We start from the raw sequence: 26,900 nt of genomic DNA, 5'->3' as shown, positions 1-26,900 counted from the left end.
TAAAAAAAGACTAAATTAATTTCCCATCCTGCCCCCCTACAAACCTCATAAACCGGCTATGACACTATAAATTACAATTAACAATGTAATTAAAGTTTAAAAAAACAAAAATTTATAAACGAAATTTAAATACATTAACAACAATTATACATACAATTTATACAAACAATTTATAACAATCACCATTAACAATAAAATATAAAGATAATTTGAAAAACTACATTTTTTACAACTATATTTTTTAACGATATTAACAGATATTTTTTTTTTTTTTCACAACCAAGTTTATTGAGCAAAAGAATGACAAGCATGAGGCACCTTCCCACACCAAGGTCACCACATCAAGATCAATGTATGGATCACATACACAAGAAATACTAAGCAAGTATCAATGAAGCTCAGCTTTAAAATCCCAACTACCCATCCCAACCCCAACTACACCCCCACCCGTACCCACTATCCCCCCCCCCCTTTCCACACATGTACAGAGGCAACACAGAGATGGTTCATATAAGAGAAGCAGGCATGAAGCAACCTGGGATGTGCCTTTAGGGCCAGAGACAGCGCTGCGATCAAATGTCCTCCTCCGGTTCCGCTGGGGGTTCCAAGGATAGGCCACGATAGTCAGCCCACCGCTTCCAGATCTTGAAGTGCTTGCGCGGGCAGCCCCGCGCCTCAAAAATTGGTTTCTCAAGACCCATAAAATAGTCCAGTCCCGCCTTCCATGCCGACAGGGGGGGGGGCCCTCACAGATTTCCAGGCCCGAGCCAAGTCGCGCTTAGCCACCACCAGGCCCAGAAGCAATAGGTGACGTTTATAGATGTTGCCCCCAACCCCGTCCATGACGTGCAGCAGGCCCAGCCGGTGGGTACGGGGAAGATCCCAGCCCAGGACCTCAGCCAGGCAATTCCATACACCCCTCCAGAAGCCAGCCAGGCGACCACATGACCATACTGTGTGCAACAAGGTGCCAGGCACTTCCCCACATCGCAGGCACTCCGATGACTCAATCAAACCAGCCCTCCACAGTCGTTCACGTGTGTAATAGGCACGATGTAGATACTTGAATTGTATGAGACGGAGCCGAACCGCGATAGCGGTGCCACGGGGAGACTCCAGGGCCTCTCTCCAGTCGTCCTCGTCCAGGGTGCCCACGTCCACCTCCCAGGCTTCCCGGAGGGAGCTGAGAGTAGACGAGCAGTGAATAACCAGAGTCTGGTAGATCCTGGAAACCTTCTTGTCTCCCAGGTCGCCCATAAAGACTTTCGCCTCAATTGGGCTAAACTCCGGAAGGGAGTCAAGGCCGGCAATGCTTGGGGCGAGGGCATGTCGCAGCTGTAGGTAACGGAAAAACTGGGACTGAGGCATTTGGAATTCCACTCGGAGGTCTGCAAAGGACTTGAGGGTTGCGCCGGACACGACGTGACCCAGTTGAGTAATCCCAATAGTCTCCCAACCCTCGAACCCAGCCAGAGTCGCCAGCTCTGGAAGCAGACCGTTGTGCCACAGCGGCGTTTCCGCCGTCAACTTGCCCCACCAGCCCATGCGGCGCAAGGACTGCCGCCACACTGCAAAGACCACCCTTGTCACCGATGGCAACCCACGGCGTATACGCGCCGAGTATAGAACTGTGTGGAGCGTATGGTCACCCATAAGATGCCTTTCCAGGGCATATGCCGGATCACTCCTATCCCCATACCACCAATCGTTAAGAACAAGCAGATGCGATGCTTGGTAGTAGGAGAGGAGATCAGACGTGGCCAAGCCACCACAGTAGGTGGATAGAAAACATGTCTTGAGGGCCACCCTGGCTGCTCCGCCCTCCCACAGGAAGCGGCCCAGCACAGAGTTCACCTGGCGAAACCACTCCATGCCGATAGGGTGCGGGAAATTTTGGAGTTGGTACAGCAGTCTCGGCAGCGCCACCATCTTAAAGATGGCCGACCTCCCAAAGATCGTAAGCGGCATCCTGGACCACGTTTTGACATCCGTCTGGACCCGTTCCCACACCGGTAGGACACTACGCGTCCAGGCCACGGCCCGCGAAGTCGAGAGGAAAACACCCAAGTATTTCAGGCCGTCCGTCGCCACTCGTAGATCAGCAGCCCAATCGTCGGCCACCTCTCCGCCATGCAGAACCCACAGGGTCGACTTAGATAGGTTAAGGGTAAGCCCGGAGACTTCGCCAAACCCCCGCATGATCTCCAGGATTCGAGGGCCAGAGCGCCGCAGATCCGTAAGGAACAGGAGGACATCGTCCGCGTAGAGTGCAATTCTATCTGTAAGAGTATCGTTCCAGACAAAGCCACGCAGCTGGGCATCTAGCCGCACCCGCGCCGCGAGGGGCTCCATGGCCAGGGCAAAGAGGTATGGGGACAACGGGCAACCCTGGCGCGTACCGCGGCCGATTGGGAAGCGTCCTGAGACCGCGCCTGCCACCCGGACCGACGCCGTGACATTGGTATACAGGAGGCGGATATAGGACAGAAAGACCGGCCCGAGGTTTAGGCGGGCCAATAAGGTGAAGATACGCCCAGCTCACCGAATCAAAGGCCCGGTCCATGTCCGCAAGGAGAAGTGCGGCCTGTTCATCCCTAGCACTCATGGCGTCGATCGCTGCCTGCGCCCGCCGGATATTGTGTCGGGTGGCTCTGTGCGGCATGAACCCGGCATGAACCCGGCCTGGTCGGGGTGGACCAGGTCGGCTATAAGGGGCAGAAGGCGGTTCGCCAGGGCTTTCGCCAAGATCTTGGCCTCGATGTTGAGGAGGGAGATAGGCCTGTATGAATCATGACGGTCAGGCGCCCTACCAGGCTTCAAAAAGACCACAATCTCAGCATGGCGCCAGTCAGGTGGCAGCTCGCCCCTAGACCGCGCTGCCTCTAGCGCATTACGAAAGTGGGGTCCCAGCTGGACGTGGAATTTTTTATAAAATTCGGCAGGGTAGCCACTAGGGCCGGGCGCCTTCCCAGTGTTCAGTTGGCCAAGGGCCTCCCCTAGCTCCTCGGACGTAAGCGGGACCTCTAGGGCCGTTCTAGTCTCCTCCGGGACTGCCTGCGGGAGTAAAGCATCCAAGTACGGGGCAATCCCGCTCTCCCTCAGCGGATCGCAAGGGGCATATTGTGCCTCGTAGTAGCGGGCAAAGCTGGCCGCCAATTGGTCCGGGTCGGTCATGACTGAGCCATCCCCCGCCGTGAGACCGGGTAGCTCCAGGGGCTGGAAGGTCGCCTGGCAAAGTCTATGCAACATGGTGCAGGACTTATCGCCCCACTGATATACCCTACTGCGCGTGGCGAGCCACGCCTGCCGGGCCTCCTCATGGAGGACCGAGGAGTAAGTCTGCTGGGCCTGCAGGAGCTGGCGCACCACGCCCTCCTCACCTCCAAGTCGACCACGCTGCTCCAACTCCTCCACGCGGGCCGCGGCAGCCACAATGGCCTCCCGGTGCTTCCGCCGAGCGGCCGCACACCAAGTTATGTCAATGCCCCGGATCGTGGGCTTCAGCGCCTCCCACACTACAACAGCGTCGGCTCCCCCCACCAAGTTCTCGCGCCAAAAGTGGTCGATCGCCTCCCGTAGGTGCGCCACATAGTCCGGCCGCTGCAACTGCCAGGCGGACATACGCCAGCGAAAAGGTTGCCGTTTAACGGGGAGGGTCAGAGTGGCCAGGACAGGGGAATGATCCGAAAGGCCCCTGGGAAGTATCGAGGCGTCCCTAACACGGCTCAGGCAGGCCCCGGGTACAAACAAGTAATCAAGCCTCGAGAATGACCCATGCACCGCCGATACATACGTGAAGGCCTGTACTGCGGGATGAAAATGCCGCCACACATCGACCCAGCCCATACTGCGCGCCGTTGCACTCAACCGGGTGGGGGCAGCCGCGGGGGGGGTTAGGTACCACACACGCTCGCCGCTGGCGGTCCAAGCCCACATCCATGACTTCATTCCAATCACCCCCCACCACAGTCAGGACCTCGGGGATTTCGTCCCACAACGCAAACAGCCGTTCAGACAGTGCCCATTGCAGGGGGGGAGGGGCATAGACACTACCAAAAACCACCGGCTCGGAACCCAGTAGGCCTTTAACAAAAACAAATCTGCCCTGGGGGTCAATCCATTGCTTCTCGTGGACATAGGCCACCCTACGATGAATCAGTATGGCCACCCCCCTCGAGCCCCTCGTAAAGCCAGCATGATAGACCTGGTGGTAGCCGAACCTCTGGAGGCTAAGGGCTTTGGATCCCAGCATGTGCGTTTCCTGAAGCAAAAGAACATCCACCATCTCCCTTTTCCCCCACCGCAGCACAGCCCCCCGCTTAATCTTATCCAGGACACCCCGCACATTCCACGTTACCACCCGCAGGGTCTTCGAAGGAGTCACACTCGCAGCACTAGCCATTATCGACACACAGTTCAAGATCTGGCCCACCCTCCCACCCAGGTGCTACCCGCAAAACGACAAAAAGCACAGCCCCCGACACGTGTGGACCCACCCCCCCAGCCCGCAAACACAACTCCCCCGTTCCAGCCCAGAGCCCCCCCAACAACAAGTGCAACACCAAAACACCCCCCCGTACCCCACTCCCCCCACCCCAATACCTCAGAAAACAGTGAAGTACCTGTCGCGGCATGGAGAGACCCGAGCCCAAAACAGAGGACTCAGGGCCCGCCATACCAATGGATCCCCAAAACCCCACCAAGACGCACACACACCACCCCCCCAACAACACTCACATCCGTGAGGGTCTGAGGCCCGTATAAGGTACCCTCCGAGCCGCACAGTGTCCCCATGTCTATAGCTGGAGTCTCCACATGGGAGCCGGCTGGCACATCAAGGACAAAGTAAAACAGTCTCACCAGCCAAGGCAGAGCAAGTCCATATGCCGCCGACAGAATGTATGGAGGCCCAACAGTGTTCAGCTGCCCGCATCGGAGTGTTCAGAGTCCCTGGTGCCACCTGATTGCGACGCACAGGCGGAAGCCGATCTTTTCTTGGAGCGAGACCTCCGATGTCGGCCCTTCTTGGGCTGGCGTTGTGTCCGCTCCGGCGACGAACCTGGAGACCTGCCCGGGTCCAGTCCCGGTTGGGCGTGGGGACGTAGTCGCACCGCCTCATCCGTCCAGCGAAACACCTCCTCTGGCGAGTCAAAGAAGTGGGTACGAGACTGGTATACGACCCGCAAGCGAGCTGGATACAGGAGCGAATACTGGAGCTTGAGGCCCCGGAGCTTGGCCTTAGCGTCCATGAAGGAGTGCCGCTGTTGTTGCACCATTTTTGTGTAGTCCGGGAAAATCATAATGGTATGATTCTCAAAGGCGAGGGAACCCTTGTTCCTCGCCTCCCGCAGGATAACATCCCGGTCATGATAGTTCAGCAGGCGGGCTATAACCGGCCGCGGGCGCTCACCCTCCGGCGGCCGCTGGGTCAGGGCCCTGTGGGCCCTCTCGATCACGAAACACCTAGATAACGCCCCTTCAGGGAGCCAGCTCTCCAGCCACCCGGTCAGGAACCTCTCCATGCTGTCCTTCTCGCACCGCTCCGGAAAACCAATGAAGCGGAGGTTGTTGCGCCGCGCGCGCCCTTCTGCATCCTCCACTCGGGCCGCCAGTGTCTTCTGGACGCTTTCCACCTCCGCAAGGCGCTTCTTTAGGCCACTAATGTCCGCCTCAGTCTCCGTGACACGGGTTTCGACCCCAGCAATCCGCTCCACTGCATTGCGAAGGTCCTGGCGTAGGAGCGTGACATCCGCCCCGACCGCGCCTATCTTGGCATCGAGCATGTCCCGAGACTGGGTTATGGCCGCTAGGATAGCTGCGTTGTCTGGCCCGGGGCCGCCGCTGCCACCGGTCGCCCCAGCGCCACCACTCGGCCCTGTGAATTTATCTATGGGTCCATGTTTGGGCGGGCCACCTCCTCTGTCCCTGGTCATGGCAGGCGCCGGGCAGGGCCCACACCACTCTCGGGCACTGTCGCAAAAACTGGAACGGGGCTGCCCAGATGAGGCCCCGGGGAGGGACGCTGCGATCGGATGTCGCGAAAATCGAGGCCCCGGCGTCACCCCAGCAGGACAGGCCGCACCCACACTCGTCCCCACGGGCAGCCGTCCAGGATATGTCAGGAGGAATCAGCGGGTCCGCGGTCCATGGGTCGCCGTATCCAGTGGGCCTAGCCAGGGGAGGCGGATCAGGGGGGCCAGCCGACCACCAGTCCAGCCCCGGTCGCCCCCGCCACCAGACTGTCGCAGGGCCCGGCCACGCCGCCACCACTCGCCGGTCGTGCAGGGGAAGAACCGATGGGTAGGAGTCGCTGGTTCCGCCTCAAACTCCAGGCGATCGCCGGCGGAGAGATAAGCCCAGGACGGCGTGGCGGATGCCACCCGCACCCGCCAGGTCACAGCTGCCACCAGGCGTCGCGAAACTCGAGGACCCCGGTTCCGGCCGGCCACCAGGCCGCACTCTGCCGCCGACTCCCCTCGATCACAGGAAGGGAGGAATCACAGGATCTATACACCAATGCAGACTTGAAGCTTCACCGGATCGAGTACAGGCACTGGGCACCAACAGTGGGCTCGGGGGTCAGGATAAATGATCGGATTCAGTCCGGGCCGGCGGGAGCTCTACAAGGCTGCGACCGCCATCTTCGCCCGCCAAGCCACGCCCCCATTAACAGATATTTTTGACAATGATATTACCTACCTGATATTTCTGCATCACAATTTTTTTGCATCAGATTTTAAAAATTCGATATTTGTGTGACTCGCTATTTAGTCTAAATACCGTTTTTTCTTTATGTTCTCAAGCAGAAAAAAAACCAGGGTGGCATTGGCTGGAGTAACTGTGGTGTGTTTCAAGTCTACATTAGTGAGAGAGGTGAGGACTGGCTTATTATACACTGCCAGACATTGGAGGAGTTAAAAACAGTGCTTAGTTTGGGCCAGTTGTAGTGGGTGATGGGTGCTGGCACTTATTTTGGGGGATGGGACTTATTATCCCTGATCATATTTTGACCCAAAGCCACGGAGAAAAAAAGGGGGAAATGTAGAAAGAAGAAGGAATAGAAATATTGGAAAACAGTGATAAAGAGAGAAAGCAGAGAGGAAAAACAACCTGCAAGAGTGAGATGAAGAGATAAGAAGAAGAAAGAGACGTGTGATGGTATTAGGCAAATTCATGATGGGCTCCTAGTGAAAACGTTGGGCTTCGGTACCATTTCTTTTTTAATAATTGAGCACTGTTTATAAAAAAAGTTCTGGTGTGTGGTCCAGGAAGGCAGAGCATCAACAGCTGAACATCTATCTACATGACAACATGCTCAATCCCCACTTGCTACAACATTCTGTTCTTATAAATCTAAATAAGCCTTACTTTTACACAACTAAAAAAATAACAGATTTTTCACAAATTATTATTTATCTTTTCTACCTCCTAATAGTCACATGAGAGGCGGACTTTTCACTTGACTGCCCATCTTGTCTGATATGACACAAGACAATGAACTAGGCCAGTTTTGGCACAGGTCTTTGATATAATGGAAGCATGCAGAACTCACCTGTCCGCATGTGCAGCTGATCAGTCCGCCAGCCTCCCAGTCTATCATTTTTCTGCCAAGTTCTACTGGAGTGTCAGACACATTGTAGTAGATTCTGCAACAAAGAGAAGAGATGGATGTGTCAGAGCAGTGGAATATCACCTAAAAGGGCTAAAATATGCGGATGCATTATCTCTAGCTAAAAAAAGAACCTCTTTTTCACGTAGTGACTGTATGGTGCCTCTCCTGATATTATTTTTGACAGAAAGTTATTTACTCTTTTTGTGATCATGCTTAAGAGGAGCTCTGCATATGCTCTTTTTAGGTTTCGGCTGCAAAAAAGCTGCGCAAGCAGCTTTTGCGCAGGAGAAATCTATTGAGTTACAGTATGTGGCTCTGGAATCCGCCCTCTGTTTCATTGGCTAGCTCCATAAATGGAGGCTAGCCATTGGAACAGAGAGGCGTCCTTCATGGCCGGACCAGATTCGGGGGCGTTCCCGAGAATTTTTGGCTTTTGGGTACGTCATGCTACGTCAGCCAAAAGCCGGGAACGCCCCCGAATCTGGTCCTGCCGGGCCGTGCTTGCTGCTGTCCTGCCTTCCTAAGCCAGCGCTTTAGATTTCCTGTTCATTTTTAATGTGCACAAACACGTTTTAAAACAGTTTTCTAACCCGAAAGCATTACTGGGTCAGGCGGTAAATCACGGACAGCGCGTAGTACCCTTCCTCGGCGGGCGCACGCTCACTAGAGTTGTAAGCCCCGCCTCCCAACCGAGCCTTTAAGAAGCTACCGCTCGTGACGGCTCCTTCAGGCGACCCTCATCTTTGTCAGTGAACAAAATGGTGTCCTACTGTGTGTCTGCCGGCCGCCTCCAGGTGAGGGTGACTTGTCCCGCGTAGTATCCCATAGGGTGGGGGTAGTGAAGGGAGCAGGCAGGGTCTTCCACGGAAGGCAGCCCGTACTGCACCCTCATGCCCATGGGTCCCCGGACCACACTGGGAATGGTCAGAACCATTGACTGTCTTGAACTTGACTCTTGCGAGCCTCCCTTAAGTCAGTGCCGTGAGATTTTGGGTGACTGGACGAGGAGCCAGAGTGCGCGCAGGCTGCAAGGCAGCATTCTGCTCTCTGTCTCACCTAACGGTCAAGGTGACGTCAAGGTGAAGTGGGCAAGGAAGCGAATTGGGGAAAGAGACTGAGCCAAAGTAGTTTTCTGTGAGGTCTATCGGAAAAATAATCTTCTGTCGGGTGTACCGTTAAATGAGCCACATATAATACGCCATTCAAACACTGCTAATTGTACAGCTGTTTGCTTTTAGACGGGGTTCCGTCTCTCTTATACCTGTCAGTCTAATGATCATCATTGGACATCAGAAGGACTCACGGTTGCCATAGCAACAAACTCCTGGCTTAATGTCATAATGTCATAGGATTCTGTGTAGTGTACATCCATTATAATTGCTTTGTATTGCCACGTGGAGATTCCTGCACACGATTCAGGCGATTAGTTGGGGATGGCCGTCTGTTGAGCGTGTGCTTCGGGCCACACCACATTCAGGCGTCAGGTGGTCAAAAAAACGGTCAGATTGAGGGTTAAGAGCAGCCCTGGAAAATGTTTTAGTAATAAACCATCTCCATTCACAGTTTCATTATATGATAACGACGGAGCCAAATGTTTCACTTTTTTTTGGGGGGCCCAAATCTATTTTTTTTTTTGCAGCCTCAATGGAACGCGACGCTTCCTCAGTATCTGCTACATTGACCTAGGAACGTTATTTGTTTTTTACTTTAAATCATGTTTGTGCCTACAAGAAAACTCGTGGTCACTCAGGACTCTTTCTTTAGATGGTGGCAGGTACCTTTCATTTGGTCATAAGAGGTGGCCAGTGCCCTCCAGCTCAGTGGATTTTTTTCTTGTTTTATAGCAGTTTTTTCCTTGGAAGAGATCTAGTTATGTAGATGCCTGGCTCACTCTTACCTCTCCCTCCTACTTAGTTAACAAAATCAAAGTAAAAAAAAAAGTCATTGTCATTTTGAGAATGTCGTTTTTCTTTTTGAGAATTTAGTTTAATTTTGAACTGGCTATCAGTTAATATTTGGATTGCAACTCTTAAGTTTCATTCTGATTACTAGTCAAGGCACTGCTGTATTAATTGTTCTGGAAGTAATGGCATACCCCTTTTAATTGATTTCTTTGGTTTCATTTGTGGGAGGACTGAGGCGGGGGTAGTCTGGTGGAGACAGACTAATACTTGTCTGGGATGAAGGGAAGGGATTTTTGCAAGATTTAGAATAGGCTAGGATGAAGATGGTGTGATTAAATTGGGAACTATCTTCTAGAGGAGTAAGATGGAGAACAACTGAACGTATGCCAAAGCGAGAGGGAGCAGGAAAGGTGTCCTGCTCAAACTGACAGTTGATCTGGGAGTAGGGCCGTACTTTAATTACGGTTGAGGGGCCAAAGAGTGATTTCATATGGATTTACAGCCTGATTCATCATTCTCCCGTTTTGCGAGCCCCTAATAGCGATTCATAGCGAATCGCTATTAAGGACTCGCAAAACGGGATTCATGTAGAAATTGCATAAAGAAATGAGATTCCTACATATTCCTTATTTGCGATTAGCAAATTGCTAATCGCAAATAAGGAATAACTCCCCATGCATTCCTCTCTTAATGTATTGAGACTGAACTATTTTGTCTGACGCCCGATGGAGCTACTTAGTTTAGCTATAGGGGAGATGGGCCATGGATTCCCTCCTTGGTCATCACCTACCCAGTCGGTCTTTAGACAGACTTCTTTTCGTCTCTCCTCATTGTCTCGTCTCTAGCTCCTATTCCCTCTCCCCCGAATTCTCTCCCCTTGCCTGCTACTCTGCCTACCCCCTGTCCTTTGTGCCCTTTGACAAAGCACTCTTCTCCCCTTGTTGGGGAAAGATACCATATTTATACTCTGGAGTCTCAGCGAACCCGCTGAGTGAGTCCACTGCGCCAAGGGAGCCACTCACACTTGAGGTATGGTATAGCACCCCTTGCCAAAGCACTCCCTCTCCCCGCTTTTGTGTGTGCCTCTGTTGCCTGCTTGCGACCCGGTTTTGTGTGTGCCTCTGTTGCCTGCTTGTGACCCAGTTTTGTGTGTGCCTCTGTTGCCTGCTTGTGACCCGGTTTTGTGTGTGCCTCTGTTGCCTGCTTGTGACCCGGGTTTGTGTGTGCCTCTGTTTCCTGCTTGTGACCCGGTTTTGTGTGTGCCTCTGTTCCCTTCTTGTGATCCGGTTTTGTGTGGGTGCAAATGCAATAGGTGTCGCATTTGCGTGAGATTAGGCTATTGGCTTGGTAAATGACAATGCCATTTATTTATGTTTTCAAAGCCAACACATAAATAAAAATGTTGTCATTTACAATGCCAATAGCTCTAACTTTTCCAAAGGCGAAACCGTTGCATTGTAAATGCTTGTTTAATTGGTGCGACTGGAATCTCCTTTCTTTAACTTAGACAGCACATAAAAAATAGCAGTGTCCTTGTATTGACCATACGGGAGCAATTTCCAATGTCTACTATTCCCAACACACTGCATGCTGTTGGATGCAAAGTTGCATTAGTAACAATATCTCTCTCTGTGCTACACACAATTTTCTATCTTGATATGGGAACCTTCTGGCTCATCTTCTTCATTTATCCCCTCTTTTTAAAGGCCCCACATGTTGTCTTCAATCGTATCAATTCATTCTTGACAAGTATAATCCCCGTGTCGGCTATTTCCTATAAGCTGTGAAGGGGAAGAAATGTAAAGATCTTGAAGAAAACATAAATATATGTGGTTTGCGACAGACTGTTATGAATCATACAAATATTGGTGATCATGTTCTGGACAATAGGTCTCACTTGGTCAGATCACTATCGAATCGATTTAAAATTATCCTTTGAAAGCCTTCATGCCCGATTTCTTTCTCTGCCTTGCATATTGTGTGAATAGTGGAAATTCTCCACTCAGAAAGTCACTAAAACACTTCGGACCTCTGGTTCACTTATTGGCAATAAAAAGTACTTTTTAATATATTAAGATTTTTTGGGTTGAGTGATTTATGTGTTTGACTAATTCTCTTAAAATCCAAATCAAGTGACTTTGTAATACACTGCAGTCTGCTCAAAATTACTGATAGAATTGAACACTGAAACTAGAAATGTTGAACACAAACAGTGTGTCAGGATCCGTGTCCCTCGCCAAAGGATATTAGCTAAAAGGAATCCATGCTGGAAAACATCTTTGCGGTGTCTGCTGAGGTCCTGCAGCGTCCCGCCATGTTGGAAAGGTAGCTTCCAGTCCCATCGAGCAAAACATCATGCAGCGGTCTAGTTTATGGGAGCAGTGGCGAGCATTGTCGGTAATGCGCATGCGCGTGCCTCGCGCTGCGCACTTCAACCGACTTTCATCGCCTGACAGGAGCTTCCCGTGCTCGCTGTTAATTCTATGAGGAAATCTTGCGCTTATTTCAAATAACTTTTCCCCTTGTTGTTTCACAGTGATTAGCGAAATATGAAGGGACGTTGGCTCGCTATGCGAGTGCCTCGTTTTTGACCCTTTTCTTCCTCAAATTGTTCTCGAGTCTGACAATCGAAGACGCTACCTCATAGCGTTCCTGGTTTATGTGGAGCAGAGACTACAGAGTGTTTTCTGTGAAGAGAAGACCTCGAATTCCAAGTAAGAGTGTGGTTCTATGTGCTTCAGTCTCTAGGCAATGACTGAGGTGATGAAACCTTCAAGCTAGCAGTGTTTGAAGCAAGAGGATCCTAGAGCCTAAGAGACTAGCACTTCAGAGTACAGAGAGCATTATTTCAATTAAGACTTCAGGGAGTGCTATTGCTTATTGACTTTATTTCCTGCAACCTTCTACAAGGAAACTCAGAGACTGAATGTTTGCTTGCCGCCTTGGAGAAAACTGGTGGCCTTTTCCTTATTTAGTTTCCAATGGGTTTTCAGCCTGTTTCTTTCCAGTGAATCAGATACCCAAGTACCAGGCAAACATACATAGGGAGGAGCTAGCTTCTGTCTAGACACTGGTAAGAATTAGCTTGGGTCAGGAAAGAATAGATAATAAGATAATACATTTCTTGTGAGTCAGAAAACTAATAAGTGTTTGCCTTACAGCGCAGACCAGACCAGACCAGTTTGGAAGCCAGTGTCCGAAGCGTGTCTCTCTTTGTTTGTCTTCCACTTCCCCTTTCCCCCACGGGGTTAATTCTGTGGACAGCGAATTCTCAGTAGTCCCTGAGTTATCCTTGGGGTGGATTTGGGGTAAGAGCTTCTGTTCCTGAGGGGGCCGCACCAGTGTATCCTTTGAACGTGACAGATTGAAGTGCCAGCCTCTTAATTGAGGAATTAGGCTCCCTCCTGAGCAGAAGATGGTGGAGAACATAGACCTAAAAGCCTTAACGGCTGTTTTGAGTGGTATGCAGGAACAATTGAATAATACCTTAGAAGAAAATAAAGCCCTGAGGGAGGAGATTAGGAGGTCTAGGCAGGAGTCCACCCAAACTAAGCAAAGGTTAGACGACTTAGAAGCAGCTGGGTCATTATTTCAAAGTGATATTCCTACATCTCAACCCTCATCCTCAGCGGGTGTCTCCACCCAGGTGATTCATTCCATCTCCCCAGTGATTCCGTTAGCCTCTCCTGAGAGATATGATGGGGACCCTATGAAAGCGCAAATCTTTTTGACACAGTGTTCATTACACTTTCTGTGTCATCCGGTTATTTTTACAGTCGACCAAGCTAAGGTGGCCTTCATTTTGTCGTACCTGACGGGAGATGCGGCTGCATGGTCCATGTCCTTGGTCACCAGAAAGGATCCTGTTTTGACCAATTATGCCAACTTTAAGTTAGAGTTTGAGAGAATATTTGATCGAAGGTCAGCATCACAAGCTACAGACAATGAGTTGTTGGACCTTAAACAAGGAAATCAAGACTTGGTTGGGTACTTGGCAAGTTTCAATAAGTTAGTGGTGGAAACTAATTGGCCAGAGGCAAAACGTGCGGCGATCTTCTACAGAGGCCTGCGAGATGAACTTAAAGATGCTCTGGCTCAAATCCCTCAAAGACCTACAGAAGTTTCAGAACTAATAGATCTGGTGTTGCAGTTGGATCATCGGCTTAGTGAGCGGCGGAATGAAAAGAAGAAGGATTTTCGCTTCATACCCCCACGATTTGATAGAGTTAAGGTTGAATCTTCAAAGAATTCAGAAGCAGCCTCCTCGGAAGAACCCATGCAAATAGGCTCTGTGCGTGGACCACTTTCTAAAGAGGAAAATAGAGCAAAGAAGAAGTTCCCAACTATGTCTATATTGCGGGGGCGCTGGCCATTTTGTTAAGGAATGTTCCAAGAGACCAAAGACCACCTCGTCAGTAAAAGATCGGCTTCGCCCGTAGATAGAGTCGCACGGGTGGAAGCGTTTTCAAAGACGACTCCAGACAAACAACATATTATGAATACCTTACAGTCTGCGGCTCCTCATTTGACAGCTGTTTTTGTAGTCAAATTTCGTAACCATGAGTTACATGAAGTTTCCGTGATGATTGATTCAGGAGCCACAGGGAACTTCTGTGACCTAAAATATGCCAGGCAAAATGGAATTCGACCAGTCCAAAAACTTGTGCCGGAAGCAGTTCGAGCAGTAGATGGGACCAACCTGTCATCAGGTCCGATTACTCATGAAACGGAAATGGTGTTGCTAACTGGGTTGAATGGGCACTCGGAGTGGATGTCGTTCAATTTAATAGACGCACCCCAGTTTCAATTGATCCTTGGTTTGCCTTGGTTAACAGAACACAACCCGAGAATAGATTGGAGTAAGAGAACCATTGAAATGAACTCTTCTTATTGTAGTGAAAATTGTTTTAGTGTTCAAGAATCTAAGGAAGAGTCCACTCCAGTAAAGATTTTAGCCTTTGGTCACACAACTCGATTCTGCGCCTTGGAGGTTAAGGAAATTCCTGAGCAATATCAGGATTTGGCGTTGGTGTTTGACAAAGGGGGTGCAGATCAATTACCTCCCCATCGCCCATACGATTGTAAAATTGAAATTGAGCCAGGAGCGATTCTACCTTGCAGTCGGATATACGCTCTCACTGAAAAAGAAAATCGGTATCTCAAGGAATATCTGGATAAGCATCTGGCAAATGGATTCGTACGACCATCTCAGTCCCCGGTGTCATCTCCTTTGTTTTTTATTCCAAAACGAGATGGGGATCTTCGGGCTTGCATAGACTATAGAGCGGTTAATCAAGTGACAGTGAAGAATCGCTATCCTCTCCCGCTAATTTCAGTGTTGCTTGATCAAGTTAAAGATGCCAAGATCTATACCAAGTTGGATCTCAGAGGGGCGTATCATTAAATTCGAGTGGCATCCGGAGATGAATGGAAGACTGCGTTCAGAACACGATATGGGTTATTTGAGTATTGTGTAATGCCCTATGGACTTTGTAACGCTCCCGCTGCTTTCCAACATTTTGTTAATGATGTCTTGGGAGAATTTTTGGACAGAGTTGCAGTGGTCTACATAGACGATATACTCATTTTCTCAAATAGTGAAGAAGAGCACATCCCTCATGTGAGAGCGATTTTAACAAAATTACTAGAGAATCATCTCTATGTGAAGCTGGAGAAATGTGCGTTTCATGTCACTCGTGTGGAGTTTTTGGGGTTTGTACTGTTCCCTGATGGTGTGAGTATGGATTCCACTAAAGTTAAGGCCGTACAGGAGTGGCCCTCCCTGAAGTCAGTCAAGGAGGTTCAGAGTTTTTTGGGATTTTCCAATTTTTATCGAAGGTTTATCCCAGATTTCTCTCAAAGGGTGATTCCAATAACTCGTTTGCTGAAGAAGGGAGTCAAGTTCATTTGGAACATAGAAGCTGAAAACGCCTTCCAGTACCTCAAAGATTCCTTCACAAGAGCACCAATTCTGTTGCATCCTCGAATGGAGGACCCCTTTTTTGTGGAAGCAGATGCTTCAGACGGAGCTATAGGAGGGATTTTATCGCAACGGCATCCAACTTCAGGACAGCTGCATCCAGTGGCTTACTATTCTAGAAAATTAAGTTCCCCAGAGTGTAACTATTCTATTGCGGATAAAGAACTGTTAGCAGTCAAGAATGCCTTTGAGGAGTGGCGCCATTATTTAATGGGAGCCAGGCATAAAATAACAGTCTTTACTGACCACAGAAACCTCCAGTTTTTAAAATCTGCTCGAACTCTCACGGCTCGGCAGTTGCGTTGGTCTTTATTTTTTGCTGATTTTGATTTCATTATTACCTTTCGACCAGGAAAGAGTAATGCAAAAGCTGACGCTTTATCTCGGATAGAGTCTGGATCTTCAGATGCAGAGAAAGAACCTCAGAACATCATTCCAGAAGAAAAAATTGTGTTGGCTGTGGATTCTTCAAAATTGGTTGTCCAGTTGCAGAAATCCATGACAGATCAAGAAATGAAGGATTGGTCCAATCAGGCGGAGGGTCGAGAAGTGAAGAATGTAGTTCCTTATCAGAATCATCGCATGTTCCTCCCTACCCCTGCGCTTCAAGAAAAGGCCATGGAATCCTGTCATGATAGTCTGTTAGCGGGGCATAAAGGAATTCATAAAACTACAGAGTTGGTGGAAAGGAATTTTTGGTGGCCAGACATGAGATCTCAGGTACGACAATTTGTAACCACTTGTGAGAGGTGTCTGAGGGGGAAGTCCGAGAGAAGGTCTCCTCAGGGTAAATTAAGACCTTTACCTGTTCCGCCTCATCCTTGGCATACTGTGTCCATGGATTTGATTGTGGAACTACCCTTAAGTCAGGGGTATACCACAGTATTGGTATTTGTAGACGTCTTTTCTAAAATGGCACACTTTATTCCCTTGAAGAAAATTCCAGATGCTCCTCTTCTAGCTCAGCTTTTTGTCCAACATGTGGTACGCCTTCATGGCATTCCAAAGGTATTGATTTCAGATAGAGGACCTCAATTTGTTTCACATTTTTGGAGAGCTTTCTCTGCAAAATTGGGAATTGACACTCGTTTCTCCACAAGCTACCATCCAGAAACTGATGGCCAAACGGAAAGAGTGAACCAGGAGCTTGAGCAGTACCTGCGTTTATACCTTTTGGATCAGAAATTGGATTGGTCTGAATTGGTGTGGGCAGCAGAGTTTGCTTATAATAATGCTGTTCACTCTTCCACTGGTTATTCACCCTTTTTTGTAAATTATGGTAGGCATCCCACTTTCATTGTGGAAAAAGAGGAAAGCCCGGTTCCTGCAGTGGAAAAGAAGGTTAGTGAAATGCAGAAATCCCTCATTCAAGTCAAGAGAAATTTAGAGAAGGCCAAAGAATCTTACAAAAGACACGCAGATAAAAAGAGAAGAGAGAATCCAGTCTTTCAGGCAGGAGATAGGGTGTGGCTATCCACAAAGAATTTGCGGTTAAAAATAAATCGAAAATTTCAACCCCGATTTTTAGGCCCATTCAGAGTGGAAAAGATGCTAAATCCAGTTACAGTGAAACTTCAATTGCCTCCATATCTCAAGGTTCACCCCACCTTTCATGTGTCCCTGTTAAAACTAAAGGCCACCCAAGTTGAGAGTGCGTTTCACACTAAAACCAATTCAGGTAGACACACACGAAGAGTTTGAGGTACATAAAGTTTTAGATTCCAAATTGAAGAGAGGTATCTTGTACTATCTGATTGACTGGAAGAATTTTGGCCCAGAGGAAAGATCGTGGGAGCCCTCTGAAAACGTTCATGCTCCAAGACTCCTTCGGGAGTTTCACAAGGCCAATCCTTCTAAACCCAAACGGAAAGGAGCATTCTTGGTGGGAGGTACTGTCAGGATCCGTGTCCCTCGCCAAAGGATATTAGCTAAAAGGAATCCATGCTGGAAAACATCTTTGCGGTGTCTGCTGAGGTCCTGCAGCGTCCCGCCATGTTGGAAAGGTAGCTTCCAGTCCCATCGAGCAAAACATCATGCAGCGGTCTAGTTTATGGGAGCAGTGGCGAGCATTGTCGGTAATGCGCATGCGCGAGCCTCGCGCTGCGCACTTCAACCGACTTTCATCGCCTGACAGGAGCTTCCCGTGCTCGCTGTTAATTCTATGAGGAAATCTTGCGCTTATTTCAAAGAACTTTTCCCCTTGTTGTTTCACAGTGATTAGCGAAATATGAAGGGACTTTGGCTCGCTATGCGAGTGCCTCGTTTTTGACCCTTTTCTTCCTCAAAGTGTTCTCGAGTCTGACAATCGAAGACGCTAGCTCATAGCGTTCCTGGTTTATGTGGAGCAGAGACTACAGAGTGTTGCTGTGAAGAGAAGACCTCGAATTCCAAGTAAGAGTGTGGTTCTATGTGCTTCAGTCTCTAGGCAATGACTGAGGTGATGAAACCTTCAAGCTAGCAGTGTTTGAAGCAAGAGGATCCTAGAGCCTAAGAGACTAGCACTTCAGAGTACAGAGAGCATTATTTCAATTAAGACTTCAGAGAGTGCTATTGCTTATTGACTTTATTTCCTGCAACCTTCTACAAGGAAACTCAGAGACTGAATGTTTGCTTGCCGCCTTGGAGAAAACTGGTGGCCTTTTCCTTATTTAGTTTCCAATGGGTTTTCAGCCTGTTTCTTTCCAGTGAATCAGATACGCAAGTACCAGGCAAACATACATAGGGAGGAGCTAGCTTCTGTCTAGACACTGGTAAGAATTAGCTTGGGTCAGGAAAGAATAGATAATAAGATATTACATTTCTTGTGAGTCAGAAAACTAATAAGTGTTTGCCTTACAGCGCAGACCAGACCAGTTTGGAAGCCAGTGTCCGAAGCGTGTCTCTCTTTGTTTGTCTTCCACTTCCCCTTTCCCCCACGGGGTTAATTCTGTGGACAGCGAATTCTCAGTAGTCCATGAGTTATCCTTGGGGTGGGTTTGGGGTAAGAGCTTCTGTTCCTGAGGGGGCCGCACCAGTGTATCCTTTGAACGTGACACAGTGTTGCAGAACTGTGTCGGAAGATATGCAAACTTCTATAATCTTGTTGAAAACGCATAAAGCTGGGCCATAGTTTTAAAAAATGCTGAAAACCCTCAAATTACATTTCAGACTCAGTGTTACTAAAGACCAATATTTTGGCCTCTGCAGAACTTTGTGGGATCTTGCCTCTTTCATTGTCTCCAAAGTTGAAGTGATTAAAGATACCACTACATATAAAAACTATGATCCATCCAGTTATTCTTCTGCCTTTTCCAAGACAGACTTTATATACATTTATAAATATCAATCATGTATCTGTTTTATATCAATTACACCTTTCGTTGTTCAAATCAGAATCAGTTTGGAGCCATGGCTAGTGAGACAACAAGTACCCCATTACGATGCAGGTCAGAGCGACCGCCGTCTCCGCTAGCCCTTTCCCACAGCAGAGGCCGGATGGTTTCCCCCCGCCGTACTGAGTTGAAACCACTGCTACAGCAGAGGTCACAGCTATGGTGGAGTATATAGACTTGAATGTGTCGCTGCAAATGCATACAAAACTCACAGAAACCATGTCAATTGTACACACATGCATGACATGTGGGGATGTGCCTTTGGCGCCATGTACCCCATTGCTGGAGTGTGGCGGAATATGCACAGTCCAGTCAATGGGGATACATACCGCAGAAGGACTTACCTGGATTCTGGCACCCACAGGATCATAGTCATCGGAGTTCAGCTGCCCAGGTGTAGGGGGGACCTGGAGTAAGGAACCAATGGTGGACACTGCTGGAGAGAAGCAGATTGGGGTGAGCGTCACCCCAAATCCTTCAATCCTGATGACTCGAGGCAGCCGGTCGGACCACCACTATCGGTTCGTCGGAAAGCCACATTGTAATCGGACAGCGGTCGGAGAACTACCTAATGGCTGCTGTTTTTCTCTGATAGCCATCTGAGCTGTCGGAGAAGAGCTGTTTGAGTCTGAGGCCTTTCAACGGTCAGATGGAGTACAGAATGCATGTATTGTAATCCAGCGGTCAGACTGACCACTTCCGACAAGACCTTGGGAGGTCAAACCTACTCCGACAGGACCTTGGAAGCTGGTCCGACCAGCATCGTAATGATGCCCTTAGTCATATAAATGAAACAGTTTTGCCTCATATAGCATTATTAAAGGGTCCCCTGATCTGGGCATAGTTCCACTTTAAAAAACACCCTTACTGAAGAATGTGAGTCTTGTTCTTAGTGTACTGGTGAATTACCACCATATCTCTCTTCTCCACTATTGGCTAAATTACTTGCAAAGCGCGTTTCAAACCAATTCTGGCCAAACTTGAAAATAACATACTTTAGGACGATACCCAAATGGGATTTCACCTGGAATGTAGCACACAGACCGTGTTAGTTGCTGAAACAGAGTCTTTACGTGGTGGTGGTTGTTAAGAGTATCTGTTCCCTGATCTACGTATACCCATCTGCAGCATTTGACACTCTTGACCACTGGCTGCAAACCAACTGCCTAGTATTGAAGGTCGAGTTTTTATTTGGTTTAAATTATTTTAGCTTTAGTTGACCCGACTCAGTGCGTCTTCATGATTCCTATTTTACCTATTTCTAGTACTTTTATAGTCCCCACAGCTTAATGCTTTCACATTGCCTTTCAAATGTTTATGGCTCTTCCCTTGCCAACATTCATCCTCCTTCTTTGCATCCATATCTATACTTACTTCGATGACATGCTGCTTATTTAGAGGGTGGACAACAATAGAGCATCAGCAAAGATCTTTCAAAACTGTCTTTTAGGAGTTACAGAGTGGACGGGGGAAATGCAGGTTTATGCCAAACACAGAAAACACAGAGGTACTGCTGGTGGGTGGAAGCAAGGATCTCTGGAGTTCTGTAAACAACCCTCTTAATGGGAGTTTGCCACAAGGCAGAACTAATCTAGGGATACAAATGAATGAAGCCCTCCAAATGATAAACAAAGATCCAAAGAGATGTTAGAGCTCATTTGTTACAACTGAAGTGGCTGTGCAAGATCATGCCTTATTGTGTTCCCAGGTTTAGTCAAGCCACTCCTTTTCTGGAAAGATTTACTAGCTTCTTGTAATAAGGTAGCTGAATTCGATGACAGAATCCCCACTCTACCTCCAATGATTTCTAGCATGGTATGTACCAGTAAGAATTCTAGGATCCTCCAACATTTTGTTAAGTGTTTTGCTTTCGGAAAGCCAGACTTTCTCTACAATGGTTCCCTCTTTATAGAATGCTGTCCCCTTGATCATGAGAAGTAACGATAATCTATCTTTCTGCTAATTAAATGCATAATCTTTGGTTTTCGGGTAATTGTCATTTATTCTTCCTAGCACATAGAAACCATAAGGGTAATGTTAAGCTGAACTCTTTACTAAAATAACATATATTTAAAAAATAAAATAACAATACTTACTTAAAGTCAAGACTGATGTTAACATGATGCGAGTTCTCAATCGTGCGCAGGTCGTCTCCATGGGCGACTGCTTCGTTGCAGTTCCTACAGTAAAGCCGAACATCCTGTGGTTGGAATGTCCTTTTCTTTTCATCTAATTTCTGTTGTTTCACTTTCCTGGAAATTATTGATTCTGTTTGCAGTTTCCGGATCTAAATAGAAAATGTGATAATGCAGGAAATTGAAGACATTGAGCATGAATGATACAGCAGGATACATGCACCTAGGTGCAAAAACAGGGGTCTGGATAGCTGAGCATGTCTTAATAGAGACATTTTTTTTACGTTCTTTTTATTAATATATGCTCAGCAATCAGTACAATTGGGAGACAGTTACATTGAATTACAATAGCTTTGTTTATTATGTAATCAATGGTACATAGATCTTTACAACAACAACTCATTGCATGTCAGTACCTACCTACACTACTTCCCTCATAGAACTCTGTAGGTCTGCCAGGCTCCCCATAACTTCTCCCATTTCCTCGGGTGACCCCTGCTCTTTTATTTTGTTTGTTCTGCTTGCCTACACCAGTCTAAGTCGGTTTTCCACTCCCTATTGTCAGAATATCGGTTGTCCCCCATCTCCTTGCAACATTCGGCTTTGCTACTCCCAATGCCAAAGTCACCCATTGCCTGTGTATCTGTCTTCCTCCCCGGTGAGTGAGTGACTGAGGGGAGACTTTTACCGCGCAACTTAGCCCAAGGGCATCAAGGCGCCAAACTAAGAATAAATATCAGAATAACGGGTCTCAAATCACCGGATCCAGGACTACGAGTAGGCCTCTCGAAAAAGCCAGGTTTTCAATTCTTTGCGGAAACGCTCCAAAGAGGGTTGTCCTACCAGTTCGGTGGGGAGGGAATTCCAGAGCTTAGGGACTAAGGTGGAAAAAGCTTTACCTCTGGTAATCATAAATAGAAACCACTTCGGAGTCAACTGAACGTCTACTCCCATAACTACCGTCAGTACTTCTCCAACTTTTTGCCAAAACTCTTGTAAGCTTTGACAGCCCCATATCAAATGGTAGAAGGTTCCCTCCATTCCACACCCTCTGTCACTGTGCACCTTCATTCTGTCCCATTCGGTGTAACACCGTTCTGGGGTAGTATACTCTGTGAAGGGCCTTCAACGGAATCAGTCGGAATCTTACCCTTATCGCCACCTCTCTTGTGCCCTGCAGTGCTTCCATCCATTCCTTGTCTTCAAGCGGACTAATGTCACCCTCCCAGGTTACTCCCAATGTAATAGAGACATTTTTATTCATAAATAACCTGCAATGTAGCTGGCCTAAAACAGGGACAACTGTGGATATTCTCTGCAGGGGACAAAAGATGAAAGGGTCAGAGTATGAGCTTCAGACTCACCCTTCAAGGTGAGTTCGCCCTACATGCCATGGGAGAAGTTTGAACTCCCGGGGAGGACTTCCGTCTTCAGTTCGAGTAGTCTTACATCTTACACTAGCAGCAAAATCTCACCCTACATCCACCCAAACATTTAGGGCTTCATTCTAAGTCTAGCAGGTTAAACGTTTTTCCTGTGAAATTCCGCTAATCTCCTTCTGGTACCTCATGAAATTTTTTTTACACGGGGTGCGTGTAGGTAAAAAAGTTACACAAAATCACATAATGCAACATTTCAAGTAGTTTTGTGATTTTTAGTACAACACAAACTTTTGTAAATTTAAACGTTTGCCCAGGCCTTAAAAATGCCTTGTTAAATATCTGATATGCATCTTTTAGTATTTCTCAGGAATTATTTTACAGCTCAATGTGAGGTTTTTTATGTCAGAAGGAGGGAATTACCAAGATAATGTTGTTTTACACCAGCTAAAATCCACACATTCGTCTCTTTAGTGACTTGTTCGCCTGTGCAAATTTCTTAATTTTATAAATGCTGTAATTTTGGAGTACTTGGAATCCGAAACCAGGCACACACAACATCTGCATTCAAATCGAATTCCCTGCAGCACTCAAAGTGAAGCATAGAGAACTAGAGGTGAGCAAAATTGTAATTCAGTAATCTAAATTACACTAAACTGTGTAGCTCAATACATTTTCTGTATTACGCCAGCAGGGACATTTTTCTCTGCCAGTAGTTGAAATTCTTTATTCAGATCATAAAAGATACATCGTATAAAAGACAATTTATAAATAGTAAAATTAGGGAAAATCAATACATTATTTATTGTGATTTAAAAAGCACATCCACAATAAAAAAAGAAACCAGCTTGCACCATGAGTAAATAAAAGCAATAAAAAGACAAAATTAAAACATCTTTGACTTTGGCAATTGGAGTGCACATTTTAAAGAGGAGCGCACTGCATCACATGTAACATGGTTTTCTAATTGGTGTAAAAAAAATCAATGCCACTCTACACTTAGTAAACTTATATTCTCGAAGTAGAGGTAATAAAACCCCTTCGGTGAGCGCAAGGTAAAACTTGCAAAAAAAATACAAAGTGCAGATCGGTCTGGGGGGGGTAACTCATCTCCGGGCAGGTGCGCAACACCCATTGGGCTCACTGGACTTCAGTTCTCCTCACACCCCACCCTCCTCCCCCACCTTCCCGCCGTCGTGTGTGTCATGTGTGTCAGCCCAGCTGAGACAGCTTCGCGGGCTGGCGACCTACCAATTGCAGCCACACCGAGTACTTCACAAGTCTTTAAAAGACTCTGTACCAAAATCGGCCAAAAACCGGCCCCGGCAAAACGCTTGGCGGCACCTCCACCCCTCCCCCCCCCCCTCCTAAGTGGGGAGGGGGCGGGGCGGCCGAGCACTTTGCCAGGACCGGTTGTGGTTCCCAGTCTGGGCCTGGTAGCCCGGGCAAAAGACTGGGCCAAGGAAAGGCCTGTATATGGCCAACCGAGGCCGGGCTGGGCTCACTCCCTGAGCTCTACATCACAGCGCCTGGCCTGGGTGCATTGTGGCACACTGAAGTATAGACAGCTGGTTTCACTTGGGGCAAGCCAATGATTTTGAGGTACTACTTTTTGTCTTCTACCAGAAGATTATTAGGAGAGAAGGGGGAGGCCACATCTCAATCCAAGAAGACTGAATTGGAACTAGAACTTGGCTGGCCCGGCGCTAGCCGTGTGCAGAAAGAATGTTGGGTGCTGTGGGCATGCTTTCACCCCTCCAATAAAAGCTACATCTGTAGATCTTAGGCTGGAACAGGCTGTCAGCGTTATCAGCAATGAAATTGCTCTGACCGAGCGGAGGCTTTCCTAAATCTTGGATGTGTTAGTGGAGCAATAGCTGGCTTTTCACCTTATCTCTATACGATCTCAGCTCCTCTTTCAATTGGTCCTGACCTTACCATCGACCATTGTTCTAACACTGATTGTAATGTTATCTCTCCTTCCGTTACTCCTGACTAGTCAAGTAACAAGGATGCTCCTCCCAAGCCGATAAGGAAATTCAAATGTGGCAAAGGGCGTAAGCAAATGGTTAGCTCTGTTCCTTCTCCGTCTGACACTTCACAAGAGAATGAGACTGTGGTAGCACACAACCCATCAGTACCCCCTCTTACCACTACATGAGAAGAGCTGGCTCACCAACACAATGCAAGAACTATTGATAAGCCATTTAGAGTCCTTCTCTGAAAAGCTGTGTGTTATGCCTAGATGAGAACTCTCCCTCTTGAGTTCACATCTGGACTCTATCAGAGCCAAACTGGCTGCCCCCCAGCTGTTGTTGGGCAGTCGTCCTCCCATATAGGCACCCTCAATAATGGTCCTATTCGGCCTAGTAGTATGGTGACAGAAAGTGGTGCCCCTTCTGCGGATGGCAGCTTACTAATACATGTGCCATCTGCTTCTCTCAGTGGGTCTGCCCCCCAGATCAGTTGCGCAAAGCTCACATATTGAGCAGGCAGGGAGAAGATCCATCACATATTTCATCGCCAACAGTCACTCAATCACTGAAGGGCCTTGAGGCAATTGTTCAAACATCTGAGCCTCCTGTCTCATTACCTGTCATTAGCCTTCTCTTAGCTGCTTGCCCTTATTATTATTAATTGAGTTTTGTTAAGCGCAAACAACCCAGAGGCCTCGTAGCGCTAGGTAATGTCAGACTATAGAAGAACGGAAAGGCAACTTTAGATGAAGAGAAGAGTTTTCAGTTTCTTCCTAAATTCCAGAAGGTTAGATTCGCTGCGAAGGGTAGTAGGCAGGGTATTCCAAGCCTTGGCAGCATTCCAGGAGAAAGAGCGTCCGCCCCATCTGGATCGTTTGATTTTATTGGTAGTGGCAAGAAAAGCAGTGCTAGATCGCAATGATCGATGGGGGAGGTAAGGAGTTGCTAAAGAACAGATCATAGCTGGTGCGGTCTTCCACATGGCCTTGTGCATGATGCACATAGATTTAAACAGTAATCTGGCCTTGATAGGAAGCCAGTGAAGTTTTTTGAGAGCTGCTGTGCCTGATTCTCGACGATTAAGGCCCAGCAAAAGGCGGGCTGCCGCATTTGAGTAACCTGGAGCTTCCTAGTTGTAGAAGCCGGGGCCCCAAGGTATAGGGAGTTCCCGTAGTCCAGACGGGACAGGATGGTGGCTTGCACCATTATTCTACGGGCTTGGGAGGGAAGAAGAGGTAGGACTTTCCTGAGCATGCGCATAAGCCCAAAGCAAGTGGCGGACAGAATAGTTGCTTGTTGTGTGAAATTTAAATTAGCGTCCAGCCAAATGCCCAAGCTTTTTATATGGGTTTTTGGTTGAGGTGGGGTGCCTAGGCATGCGGGCCAATCCAACAGAGGGCTAGAGATTATATGGTTGTGTTGCTGGGAGTACCCTTTTTAAGAAAGGAGCAGGGCGAATCATATGATGAATTATTTTATAAAACCCTAGACCGGCTAGTTCGTCACAGAGGCATGTCTTTTTTCCATGCAAGAGATATTTTGTTTGTACGAAGATGTGCGTAGATAGGGCCTAACCAGCCATTACTCTAGTCCCATTAGGGTACTTTTATAGACCTTCTTTCGGTCATAGGCCTAATCATTTTCTTCAGATCGGCGGCAGGGTTCTCAGGGCATTCGTTCTCTCATTTATTTAGGGGATGAGACATTGGCTCCAGCTCACTCGAATGCGACAGAAAGAGCTATAATACCAACTAGTGCTGCCACAGTTGGCTCTCTGGACCCGCTGATTAGTTCTAACAATTTTTGTACTATTCCCACAACTAATAGATATGATGTGCTTTCTGATTTGGACTGACCGAGGGGAAAATTGACTATGTATTATCTATTGCCCCAATAGTCACACAGCACCAGATCTAGACCTCTCACCCCAACACCAGTAAGAGTAGATCTATCTCTATACTGAGCTGGAATGTAGCAGGTCTAAAGGGGAAAATTGATAATTTAGACTGGCAGGCATTTGTTTCAAAGTATGATATATTTGCAGAAAACTTGCCTCACTGATGTAGCGCATTTTGGAGGCTATGCTTGTTACTCCCAACCTGCCATTCCATCGATCCAGGATCAGGCCACGGGTGGTCTAGCTATCTGGGTTAAGTTAAGCCTCCAGTTAGTGTTATGTTTTGTGATGTACCCCAATATTGGCCTGCTTAGCTACCCAACCTTTCACCTATATTTCCCTGCCATTGTACTACATAACAGGATTTTTGGTATTGTATCTTTACCTAGTTAAGGTGCTGCATGAATGTTGTGTGGTTTTCCCAGAAAACTAGCCTCATTTATGGTGCATGAGGATTCTCAGAATCACAGCAGGATTACCGTCTTCTGCATAAGAACTATGAATAAGGGTCATCCCTTTTGTCATCCTCGGCTGACATGACACAGCAAGGTAGAACCCCTGAGGGTACCTTGTGGGTATATATACACCATATCTTTGCTGGTGCAAGCAGAGGAGAACGACTTTCAAGCAGACACACTGACACGAG

General features: G+C 47.8%; 1 protein-coding gene across 2 annotated transcripts in view; it reads right to left on the bottom strand.

Annotated features, from left to right (window-relative positions):
* The window catches only part of LOC147717192 (ATP-dependent RNA helicase DHX58-like), a 96,142-nt gene that overhangs the window by 4,833 nt on the left and 64,409 nt on the right, over nucleotides 1–26,900 (bottom strand). For both annotated transcript variants that reach the window (XM_086924143.1, XM_086924144.1), the window contains 2 exons: nucleotides 20,964–21,154; nucleotides 7,553–7,646 (listed from right to left, as the gene is read on the bottom strand). In XM_086924143.1, coding sequence (XP_086780269.1) covers nucleotides 7,553–7,646; nucleotides 20,964–21,154 — 285 coding nt within the window. The remainder of the gene's footprint in view (nucleotides 1–7,552; nucleotides 7,647–20,963; nucleotides 21,155–26,900) is intronic.

The sequence above is a fragment of the Lissotriton vulgaris genome, chromosome 5, assembly GCF_964263255.1.
Source record: "Lissotriton vulgaris chromosome 5, aLisVul1.2, whole genome shotgun sequence".
Taxonomy (NCBI): domain Eukaryota; kingdom Metazoa; phylum Chordata; class Amphibia; order Caudata; family Salamandridae; genus Lissotriton; species Lissotriton vulgaris.
The sequence above is the reverse complement of the archived record's forward strand: the minus strand, read 5'-3'. Positions and strand labels throughout refer to the sequence as shown.